General features: G+C 45.8%; 1 protein-coding gene across 2 annotated transcripts in view; it reads right to left on the bottom strand.

Annotated features, from left to right (window-relative positions):
* Positions 1–12264, bottom strand: part of LOC146020203 (uncharacterized) — a 117713-nt gene extending 105449 nt beyond the window's left edge. For both annotated transcript variants that reach the window (XM_083153156.1, XM_083153157.1), the window contains exon 1: positions 11964–12264. In XM_083153156.1, coding sequence (XP_083009282.1) covers positions 11964–12020 — 57 coding nt within the window. In that variant the 5' untranslated portion in view covers positions 12021–12264. The remainder of the gene's footprint in view (positions 1–11963) is intronic.
* Between the last annotated feature and the right edge of the window lie 416 nt (positions 12265–12680).

The raw sequence follows: 12680 nt of genomic DNA, 5'->3' as shown, positions 1-12680 counted from the left end.
CAATCCTTGAAGGACATACTTTATTTGTAGTTCTACGAGTGGTTGAGAGCAACAGTGTGTCACCATACTGTATGTACATACTATAAGGTGTCTTGTGTGCGTGGATTCACATCATAGGAGTGTGGTGGGCACAGGGCCACAAACCATTGAGTGCCGTTACTAATAAACTTGTCGAAATTTTGTACTAGCAATGTTATTAACAAGTATGATTTAGACACCATTTCTGCCCCAGTCCCCTAGTTCAAAAACTTCTCAATGCCCCCCTCCCAATTTAATAATAAATGCTACTGTACATCATGAGCCTTTTCCGTCGGAGCATCGGGCCAAGTTACTTGCTCTGCTGCCGCTTTGCTCGGCACCACAATCGGAGCCAGGTGGATGGTCAAGTGACAAAGTTCTAAATGTTGGCGTTGATCTATTGACTGTCATTGTAGACATTGTCTATCAGCCATCGGGATACTGTTAGGTCTCTGCATTCTAGTTATCTGGAAAGCTGGGGCTCTGGGTTGTGGTCCTGGGTCTGAGTTTTTGTGTTTGATGGACAGATTTGAGTTTTACACCTCTGGCTTCAGCTCTGCCACTGGCTGCCTCTATAAGACCATGATAAGTTCCATTACAGTCCTTCTCTCCCCTAAATTCTCTATCACACAAGTACTCTTGTGTCATTATTGCCATAACCTAATATCCTACCAGTATCATACCCTCCAACATGACCCATCCCATTAGGTACAAAATGCTCTGTTCCTGGACTTCCCTGCCAGTGACAGTTACAGATGTGAGCCTACAGCACAGTCCAATATTCAAAGAGGGGGGGGTCACATCAACTCTCTGTGATGTTTGGGATGGCAGCTGGTGTGACTCCCCTTTTTGAATATTGGACTGTGCTGCAGGCTCACATCTGTAACTGCCACTGGCAGGGAAGTCCAGGAACAGAGCATTTTGTACCTAATGGAATGGGTCATGTTGGAGGGTATGCAGTATGTTTTTGACTGAGATGAGACTGGAACACAAGCAATTATGTATTTACTTCACTGGCTGCAGCTGAATAAGCTGACTGTTCATATATATACTGTATATTCATACAGGCAGATCCCCCGAGAATTTAAATATTAGTTATGTTTGGATTACAGTATATATTGCATGACATCATTAAGGAGAGGATATGAGGTCACTGAAATCTGTGCCACTAATATTATGTTAGACATATATATTAAATCTGTTGAGCTGTTATTTGTTGTCATGACAATGCATGGATAACTCTAGCCTACAATCTTGGGCTACATGTCTGGAATATAGTTACACTGTATTTACAGAGTATAGTATAACATAAAAGGAATGGGACAGCATACATAACTGTAGCAAAATAAACTATAAAATATATATTTAACAGGTGTGTTTACAATCCTTAAAGCAGAAGCATACCTCCCAACTGTCCCACTTATCGCATTAACATCCCATTTTTTGGGATGTTCCTGCATCCCTCCCGTGGTCAGCAGTGTCCTGCGGTGGGGGGGGGAGTTCGGAGTCCCCGCTGTCATCTGTGAATAGATGCTGTGCGCTTGCAGCCAGAGGGACTGGGGGCATAGCCAGCAACTCACGCCACCACAGCGGCAAAAATGGGGGCGTGAATACAGTACATTGGGCCTGATTCAGATTTATATGTAAAGCAAAAAAGCAAGTAACTGTGGGCCTGATTCAGATCTGATCACTAGGCTGTGTATACTCACAGCCTAGCGAACAGGTCAGTGCTACCCGCCGCCCAGCGGAATGCCTCCCCACGCTCTGCACATCCCCTGGTTTTTCTCCCCTGGTTTTTCTCCCCTTCGGAAATAAAGGTCAGGCTAAACTGAGTTTTATTTCTGCCACTGAACACAGGGCAGGTACTGACGTCATGTGTCTTGCCACCATGGCAATGCTGTGGTGAATGGAAAATATCTCAGTAACAGTGTCCCTAATCAGGACTATGTAGCGCCAGTCAGGAAAGTGGGACAGAGCCCTCAAATCTGGAAATGAGGAATACTGGTAGCTATGCCTTACCTATTATGTCTTACATATAGTATTATGCTCAATTTCACACTTTTCCCAAAAATAACACTTTAGCTAGAAACCAAACACACTTGAACTTTTGGGGTTCTGAGTCGAACCGAGTTCCAGCTCGGGTTGCACTGCCAAGTTCAGATCTTGGATCTTAAAAACAAATCTTGTTTAGGATTGCTTGCACGCCTTCCCTCTTGATATCTCATATCATTTCACACTAAAAATGACTGGAAATTAATGTTATCGATGTTAAAAAATACTGTTTCTAATGAAAGTAGACATATTAGCTTTTTTTTTTTTTAAGAAATCCAGAACCAAAACCAAAATCTAAGTTTGTTTTTCCAAAACCAAAGCAGAAAACACTGTGGTCTGAGCACATCTGTGTTTTGTCAAGTGGACTTCTTTGCCTTTGTATTATTCTTTGCTATGCCAAGTTATGGGCCCCATTCGGACCTGGTCAGTAGGCCATGAGTATTGGGAACCCCTCAAGCAGGTAAGCGCCGCCACCCGCCATGGGCTGCCTCCCCCCGCCCCTGCGTATGTCTGCAAATGCCGGCGTTACACCCCCCAAAGAACTGGCGCCTGTCAATCATATTGCAAGCAGCCAGCAAAGGCTACATACAGTAACACAAAATCCATTCTCATGGGGACCCCGCGCATGTGTGCAGCGTCTTTCAATTATCGTCATACTTCACAACTCTGCATGCAGGTCTGAATTGGGCCTATGACTATACAGATTTTTGTGATATGTAATGAAAAAAATATTAATAATAATAATAATAAAATTAATACTAACGATAAGAATAATGTATACAGTAGCAAAAAGTGGCCTGTACATAGGATATTATCCATTATTCATCCAAATGTCACATCTTTTGTGATTTGTTCACTTTTACGTTTGTTCACTTTTTACTTTTCATTCAGAAGGGGAAACGGCCACTAGATCTACAAGCATTAGATCGACACGACTAGGTCGACATGCATGAAGGTCATCATGGCTTAGCAAGCAATATGAGGGGATGTGGTGCTACGTTTCAGTGTCCATGTCGACTGTGTCATCATTCGGGACAAAAAAGTGAATAACACCAGGTCTGCCTTTTGAAGTCGACCTTCCCCATGTCGACCTAATGACCCTGTCGACCTAACCCATGTTGACCAATGTTCCATACCCCTCAGAAGCTACAGTATCACTGCAAATTAAAACTATGCTCTGGGATCAAACCTGGATAGCTGACATCAGGTTACAGGGACCACAAGGAACAATATCTCGGCTTTGAGACAAGGGGCGGAAAGGAACATTACATATTCATATACATCTACCCACCCAGAAGCTAAATCATTCATTATAAATGTGCAATAATGTGAGCAGGCTGCAGAGATCACTCCACCCAGCTACAAAACTAGTGAAGATCCAATTTCTCAGAGTTTATGGACTGTGCTAAAGTCTTTCTGTCATTATCGCTGCAAATGTCATAAAATCTTATAGTTTTTCATTTGGCAAAGAAAATTTAAAAGTCATAAAGCGCAGATACATTTATACTGCCAGACTCACATTGCATTTGACTTCGTTTCATCAGATTTGTAAGAAAGTTACTTTTATTCAGTCATAAGGAACAGGGAATACAGAGAGATACTCTTGTTTACGTTTCATAAACCATTGCATTCTGCTCTCAGCTCAGTGGCCTGCTTACTGTTGTTCTCTGTTATTGGGCCTGCAGGTGGGGCAGATGTAACGTGCAGAGAGAGTTAGATTTGGTTGGGGTGTGTTCGTACTGATATCTATATTGCAGTGTAATAATAAAGCAGCCAGTATTTTACATGCATAGAAACATATGGGGATTATTCTGGTTCACTCGCAAAGGCAAATTCACTCTCAGATGGGCAAAACCATACTGCACTGCAGGTGGGGCAGACAGGGCCGGATTAACAATGGGCCTGATGGAGCTACAGCTCCAGGCCCATTCTCCAAATAGGCCCATTTTGTAGCTGAGGGCCAGGGCTTTCCAACGAGCCCAGCCCCGTGTCGGTAGCCCCCCGGTAACCGGAGATACTGCCAGGCAAACCTGGAACCTTTCCCCATAGGATAACATGGGACACGCTAATTCCGACCTCCACCCGGTTCCAAAGGCTGCCAGTTCCCCCTCCGGCATCACAGAAGCTTGAGGTTGATCTCAGTCCAACCCAAATAGCTGGGCCTTCAATCTGATACCTGGTCCATATGGGTTCATTGGTTCTAGAGATATTGCGGGTAAATTTTTTATTTTTTTTTTCATTTCTGAAATGTAATTTCATGGCTGTTTATGTTGTTTGACAGATTTCTCTGGAGCCAAATGGCCCAGTTTCACGGGACAAAATCATTTAAAGCCTACATGTAAATGGGTCAGTTGGTTCCGAAGATATAGCTGGTTGTTTAAAGGGGCAATGAGGGAAAGCCCAGAGGGCTAATTAGAAGCGCTGGTTTTTATGTGTTTGAAGGATCGCACTGCTGTGCACCATTGCTGCCCCCTGTCAGAGTTTGTGTAACTCAGGCAGAACAGGAAAAGGATAAGAACATGCAGTTTGCACTATCATGTACTTTCAGGGGGCGCAGTGGTGTACTGCACAATAATGAACAGTATTTTTTATCCAATATCATTTTTTTTATTTAAAACAATAAAAAAACACAATATAATAATATTACATATATGTGCACTTTAAAGGTTTTTCATTGCAATTGCATAACAGACATACATGACATACAACATTTAACACGCAGAGGCTTTTTCAGGCATATTTAGCTGGTATGAGGCTGGATGAATTGAAAGTCATTAGAGGCATCAATTAATTACTTTGTTTAAGCAAGGCTTTATATTCACCAGTCCCGCACAATTGTGAGAGATAAATCTCAAAGATGGTGTGTCCGGCTCAATTAGTTTCCATATCCTTGGATACACTGTTTCCTCTGTATAATTAGAGGTGCTCTCCTGCTGAGTATGCAGAAATGATAGGAGCTCTGCAACACCAATAAGTACAGCGGCTGCATTGTCATCTATCAGCAGCGATGAATTGCGGTATCTGGATCAGGTTATCAGTGGTCAGCAACAAAACGCGTTTCTCCGCCTTGTTATCAGCGGCTTCCTCAGTTGTGCCGACATTAGTTGTGCTTGGAGCTGGCTACATAGACGTCCAGTCTATCGAAAATGAGGCTTGGAATACAAAATAAAGATGGCCGCGAGAGACTGATGATATGTGATAACTGAAAACGAGGCTTGGAATGCATTTAAAGATGGCCGCGAGAGACCATAAATATGTCCATCTGAAAGGGAGGCGTGGAGCGCAAACCCGGAAGTGTGGCTAAAACAACCCCGCAAACAGGACTGCTATAAATAGCGCATCAGATACTTATGTCAACAACTGAGGAAGCCGCTGATAACAAGGCGGAGAAATGCGTTTTGTTGCTGACCACTGATAACCTGATCCAGATACCGCAATTCATCGCTGCTGATAAATGACAGTGCAGCCGCTGTACTTATTGGTGTTGCAGAGCTCCTATCATTTCTCCATACTCAGCAGGAGAGCACCTCTAATTATACAGAGGAAACAGTGTATCCAAGGATATGGAAACTAATTGAGCCGGACACACCATCTTTGAGATTTATCTCTCACAATTGTGCGGGACTGGTGAATATAAAGCCTTGCTTAAACAAAGTAATTAATTGATGCCTCTAATGACTTTCAATTCATCCAGCCTCATACCAGCTAAATATGCCTGAAAAAGCCTCTGCGTGTTAAATGTTGTATGTCATGTATGTCTGTTATGCAATTGCAATGAAAAACCTTTAAAGTGCACATATATGTAATATTATTATATTGTGTTTTTTTTATTGTTTTAAATAAATATTTTATATTGGATAAAAAATACTGTTCATTACTGTGCAGTACACCACTGCGCCCCCTGAAAGTACATGATAGTGCAAACTGCATGTTCTTATCCTTTTCTTGTTTAAAGGGGGGCAGGGGTGGTTTTCTCTCCCCCTCACACCAGAAAATGCAGGGACTAGGCTGGTGTAAAACGGGCCAGTCCGGGATTGTCCCTGCATGATCCTAGGACCATATTCCTGGGTAATTCCCTGCATTTTCTGGTGTGAAAGGGGTATTATTTCAAATAGCCGGGATAAGCAGTGCTCTGAATACAGCCAGGCAGCCCCCTGCTCTCTGCCCCGCTGTCAATGGCTGTCATTTCTGCCCGGCGGCGGCTTTCCCCCATTTACTGCAATCATGTAATCCCACATGGCAAAGAACATGGAACCCCTGGCAATGAGCATGGAACCCCTGGCAATGAACATGTTGGTAAGCAACACTTATGTAGCATCATTTTTAATAGGCATTATGGTGTTTGGCATAATGCGTAATGAAGATTATGGTGTGTGGCTTAACATGTAATGGGCATTATGGTGTAAATTTCTAATGCGCGCCTTTGGCGTGCAATGCCCCTATTTATAAAGCATATTTAGCATTATTGCTCAATCTGTTTGGTATAATAATGTGTATTTTGGCTCAATTCATGTAGCAAAATGTGAATTTTGCCTTAATCTGTGTGGCATAACGTTAATTTTGATACAATCTGTGTGCCATAGTGTAAATTTTGGCTTAGTCGGTGTGGATTTTGGCTCATTCCATGTGGCACAGTGTGTAAGAGGCAATTACAGTATAAGGGGGTTACTATTGTGTTGCATGATTTGTATAAGGGGTATATGGTGTGGTAAGTTAGGTGACCACATAAAAGGTGCTGAAATGTTGTCTACCAAGTTTCGGCTTTCAGTATTTTTTTTTATGACTGGAGTGCCACCTCATCCCACAAGTATCTTAGGACATTGGCATCCTGCGGGTGCACCTTTGGAGTGCACCCGCCAATATATCTCCCTGCATTTTTCTTATGCCAGCCCCCTGCCTTTTCCACGCATATATAATTAGTTGAAAGTATTTACACAAATATATACACACTCATGAGCTGACCACCCAAACAGAACACTGGTCACGCCCCCCACATTATTAGGTGCTGGCCACAACCCCTATTATTGCGCATAATAGGCCCTTGATCATTTTCAGCTCCAGGCCCATTTAGACCTTAATCTGGCTCTGGGGGCAGATGTAACAGGTGCAGAGAGAGTAAGATTTGGGCGGGGTGTGTTCAAGCTGAAATCTAAATTGCAGTGTAAAAATAAAGCAGCCAGTTTTTTTCCTGCACAGAAACAAAAGAACTCACCCAAATCTAACTCTCACTGCACATGCTACATCTGCCCCACATTTTCAGCCTTGCTAACCGGACTGAATGAGACCCAGTGTGACTGAAGAGCATAGGAATGTGTTCAAATACAAATAAACATTTTAATTCCATTTAACTGCAATCGAGTGCATATATACAATAAGTCCATAAAACAGTTACTTATAATTACTCATACGCATTATTTGGAAAAAATGTGTATTTTGTATTGATAAGATTTCAGTTGTAAATATAGTTTATTTGCATGCAAGCTAGGCTTAACATTTTTTTCTTGCTTAGCTGTGAAAAGTACTAAATCAACACAGCTTTGGTTGTAATGACTTGTAAAACTCATCCAATCGGAGCACCATGGAACTGGAGCATTTAACATGGGATGATGGCTGCATACATAAACAAACAGCACATCCCCACAGGGAATTTCCCAGCAACATCCTCACGATAAGTACCTAGGTGTGTGCATGACTGACAGTGCTGAAAATGCATCTGAGCTGAGGAATACATCTAAATTAAGCAGAGTGCAGTCTTAAAATAGAAAGACAGATATAAAGAATTTTCTACATTTTCACAAATACTGTGCTGTGCAAATGGCAGTAATTAATCCACGGCCAGTGGGATCAATTTATTGCCCATTAATACTGTATGTTATATCTGAGCAATGGTTTATACCAGGTGTTCCCAAACTGTGCTAGGGCACCCTAGGGTGCATTGGGGCACTTGCAGGGGTGCCTAAGACTGGTGGTCAAGGAAAAATTGAATTATGATCAATATAACAGACTAACCAGTGTTTGTGGCTGCCAATCATAAAATGTATGGACAAACTGAAGCAAATCTTGTCCCTAACCACACAATTGAACCATAAGATTGTTGGCAGGGTGTTGTAGTGCTTGATAGTTATGTTAATCCACACAACAATGCTTAATCAGAACGTTAGTTTATTTGGCATACAGGAGATAACAGTTTGTAAAAGACAGAAGGAACTTATGCCCAAATGGCAGGTTGATACAGTTAGGGGCCGCATACACTGATATTTCTGACCCCCCCCCATCCCCTCAAAAGCTATCACCACTATGCTGGAACATAAACTAGACGCACTGCAACCTGTGTTCTATCACACTGATGCCCTCAATCACCCTTGCGGCCTGCGCCAGTGGCGTAACTACCTAATTGTCGCCCCCCGCCGCATATTTTTTGGCGCCCCCCTCCCTCCCTCCCCTCGACGTAACTGTCCGGCCGCATCTGCCTGTCACTGTCCTGTATCTCCCGGCGCCGGCTCCTGCTGCTATAATAATAACGGACTCTTAGAAAATGGCTGCACCCATACTGCAGACAGAAAACTATTTTACCATTTTCTATGAGTCCGTTTTCATTATAGCAGCAGGAGCCGGCGCCGGGAGATACGGGACCGTGACAGGCAGATGCGGCCGGACAGCAGCGGGTAAGTGGTAACTATAGCCCCGCAGACCCCCGGCGCCCACAGGTTCTCTGCGCCTCCCCGCCACCGCGGGGGCTGCGGAGCTATAGCTACGCCACTGGCCTGCGCTCTATCACATACCCCCACCCTGCGGTCTATAACACTGACGCACTCCCTCACCCTGCTGTCTGCGCTATATAACACTGACGTGCTATCTAGCCCCGTGGTCTGCCCTCTATCACACTGACCTCACCCCGTGGCCAGCGCTATGTCCCACTCACCCTGTGGCCAGCATTGTATTACAGTGGTGCCCTCCCTTACCCCATGGCCCACAGTAATGCCTCTTACACACAATAGTCACAGTAGTCATAGACTCACAGTTCTGATGGCATTTCTCCTCCAGGAACCTCTGATATACATGTCCAGTGATGGTTCAGGGCTCCAGGGGAAGCTCAGGCAGTCAGCTTGGGGGCTCTGGGGTCAGTTTACACAGTCACACAGCCAGCACCTGCTGCCTGCGCCAGTGTCACAGCTCCCCCACCTCCTCCAGCCTCTCAGTGGTAACACAGGCTGCACCGACCCTGTGTAAGCAGCAGCTGCGAGCTGCTGTCCATTTAGTGGGCGGAGACTATCTCCAGCCACTGCATTTCCTCCCAGAGCAGCGCACAGCTTCCGCTGCCGCCTCACACCTCCCCTCCTCCGGACCATGGTGTAGTATACAGGATTGAGGTGGAATACACCTCAGAGGCCCGATTCTCCCAGGCCAGTGGCGCCACGGCCGTGACCAATGAGTAAGTGATTGCGGGGGGCAGAACTTGTGAGGGGTGATGTTTTGCCCACCTTCTAAATACGTGCCTGAGCTCTGGGGGCCCCTTTGACCCTCGGGGCCAGTCACAGGTGTCCCCCTTGACCCCCCCCCCGCCCTGTCGCCGGGCCTGGATACAGTACTTCCACAGCAGCTATAACTTATGCTGTGTACACATGGCATTTTGTGTTCGATTTTGATTATATAGTCAAAATCGAATCAAAATCGAATGGACATCAAACGGACATCATTCAATGCCGATTTGATCCCGATGCATGCTCCCGTTTAGTGTAAATTGAACAGTAAAATAGACTGTGCAGGCAAGACTATTTAGTACAGATCTGTACTATACTATATAGTCCAAATTGAGTGCGTTTTGCATACCGTTCAATTCGATTTTGATTCGATCACAATCGAATTAGGATCGAATAGCAAGCGAAATCACAATTGTGTACACACCTTAAGCGTCGTGCAGCTGTGATGAGGTGAAGTCACTCACACTGCAGGAGACTGTAGGCTGCACATCTGTGCAGTCTGACTCTCCCAGACAGAAGGAGTGCACAGGCTCCGCTCTGTCCCGCTCGGCCAATGTAACTCACGACAAGAACGATGTCACCTGACACCTCTTCCTGCACAGGCTAGCAGTAGGGGGGATACAATAGAGCATGCGCACTGACTCTAATGCAAGAGTGGAGAAGGATTACTCAGTGCTCTGTTCAAACAAGGATGGCATAAACAGTAGATACATTTTTTACTTAATGTAATATTTTTCTCTTAACAAATCAATAGCTTTTGGCCAAAGGGTGCCATGAAAACATTTTTGATACTCTCAGCCATACCTCCGAACTTTAAAGCTGCCAGAGGAGGACTCTGGCTCGTGTGCCGAAGGTGTGTTGAAAATTTTGGGGTGTGGCTTAGCTAAAGAGGGTGTGACATATATTTGTGACGCTCCAGCGAGGCCACTCCCCCCATTTTCACCGCTGTGGGGCCTGAATAAACGCTGTGCACATGCGCACAGCGTCTATTCACCGGCGACAGGGTGAACTTACAACTGCACTCCCAGCCACGGGACACTGCCAGCCCCGGGCGGGCCAGGGAATGTCCCCAAATACTGGGACATTCCCACGGTAACTGGGACAGTTCGGAGGTATGCTCTCAGCTGCTGTAAAAAACTGGTTTATACGAAATAATGTCTTATTCCTGTGTTTTTCCATATAAATGAAAGCAGGGAATGGATTTCAGCAATAAAGAGATTGTGGGAGCTGTGTAGGCCACACAAGAGTCCCTCATATAGGAACTTAAGACACTTGTGCAAAACAGAAACAAAACGGGAGCTGACGACTTCTGTCAAAGTCCAGCCTTGATGCCGATGTTAAAATAAAACGCATTTGCTATTGCACAAGACATAATTTCCAGCATATGGAAGGTAACAGCGCAAATCCTTTCACACTCCTCAAATTCCCTGACTAGATTCCATTAAAGTAAGCTATAAATAAAATATTACCATTCAACAGTCATTTCCTTTTGAAAACGACAATGCACAAAGTGAATCATTGCATCTTCAATAGAGCAGCAGCAAGGAAGAAAAGAAAGGAATCATTTTGCAAGGGAAATCCTGTCCGCCCCTCATGGATTCTCGATGAAACTGACAGAGCTGTACGGTTTAGGCACAGCAAGGTTTTATGCCTGTTGCATTAATAGCACTGAACCTCTTTAGTGTGATCACTGGTAAACCAGAAAATACGGTCTTGCTTATAACTGTTTTGAACTACTGCCTTGCTGGGAGTTGCAGAATGTCAAAGGAAGCAAACTACTTTATACAAAAAAAAAAAAGCAAACACTTGATAAAAGAATATACGGTGCTAGTAACAAATAAAGTTTAATTAAAATATTTTTGTCGGGAGGAAACACCATACTTGCCTATGCACCCTGATTGGCAGTGACGTGCGGTGAGGTCATTGCCTGGGGAGGCAATAACCTCACCGCACGTCACTGCAGTGCCTGTGTGGTATACAGCACCAGTGTGATATACATCACCTGTGTGTATACAGTCAGGGCCGGTGTCAGCCCTGTCAGCGCCCCAGGCACCCCCCCGCTCGTGCGCCTCCCTCTCCCCTCCGCTCACCCACTTGGAGGGGGGAGGGAGGGTGCGGGCGCTCCCCGCAGGTTGCCGTGGATTGTCTGTCCAGCACATGGGGGATGGGGCAGCGGGCGCCTGCAGCGGAGATTGCCGCTCTGCCTGTCCAGCACGGGGCTCCAGGGGGTGTGGGTGCGAGCGCGGGGGACAGGGGGTTTAACACTGATGCCGGCAGAGAGGGGTGCGGACGCTCCCCGCAGGTTACCTCTCTGCGACATCACAGAGTGGCGATCAGCGGGTGGCTGCGTGGATTGCCGCCGGTACATGCGCCCCCCCCCCACCCTCCCCTCCCACCACCCGGCGGACTCACCTGTCCTCGGCGGTGGCGGCGGCCAGTCCTTTCGGCGGTGAGACGGGTAAGTGACATCTGCTTTCTTCCTGCAGGTGCCGAACTCCCCGCTGCCCGCGCTGCTGCATCCCTCCAGGGCCCTGCATGTATGTGATTGGACAGCGGATCCAGCACTGGATCTGCTGGCCCAATCACATCTGGGGGCGTGCGTTTATACTGGTGCCGCTGTCATTGCGGCATCAGTATAAGTGCCGCTTCCCCATTCATTTTCAATGGGCTTTTACAGCCCATTGCTGCACCCTGCCCCCTGCCCTCCCCTACCCGCCCCCCCGCTGCCCGGAGTTTTAATGTTAACAGCGGGAGGCACCTCTCCCGCTGCCTCCCACCCTCACATGCAGCAGTGCAAGAAGGTGGGAGGCAGGGGGAGAGGTAGAAATGATGAAAATAATAAAAGAAGATATATAAATATCTCCTTTTTATTATTTTCATCATTATGACAGGGGAGGCACTGCCTCCCCTGCCTCCCCTGATTGCACGTGCCTGCTGATTGGCCAGGATGCTCCAGAAAATTAGGTGGCCCTCCCCACCCCCTGGAAATGTAAGCAAGTCTCTCACATTCCATCAGAGCGCCTCAATACCCACTTATGAGCACAAGTGGGCGGACCCAGGGGAACATGGAGACATGATATGTGCTGAATCAAGTCATGGTATCTTCCCACCCCAATATGCAATGCCATT

The sequence above is a fragment of the Crinia signifera genome, chromosome 7 (genome assembly GCF_055691185.1).
Source record: "Crinia signifera chromosome 7, ASM5569118v1, whole genome shotgun sequence".
Classification (NCBI taxonomy): domain Eukaryota; kingdom Metazoa; phylum Chordata; class Amphibia; order Anura; family Myobatrachidae; genus Crinia; species Crinia signifera.
Note: the sequence above shows the minus strand (reverse complement) of the source record. Positions and strands in the feature narration are given on the sequence as shown.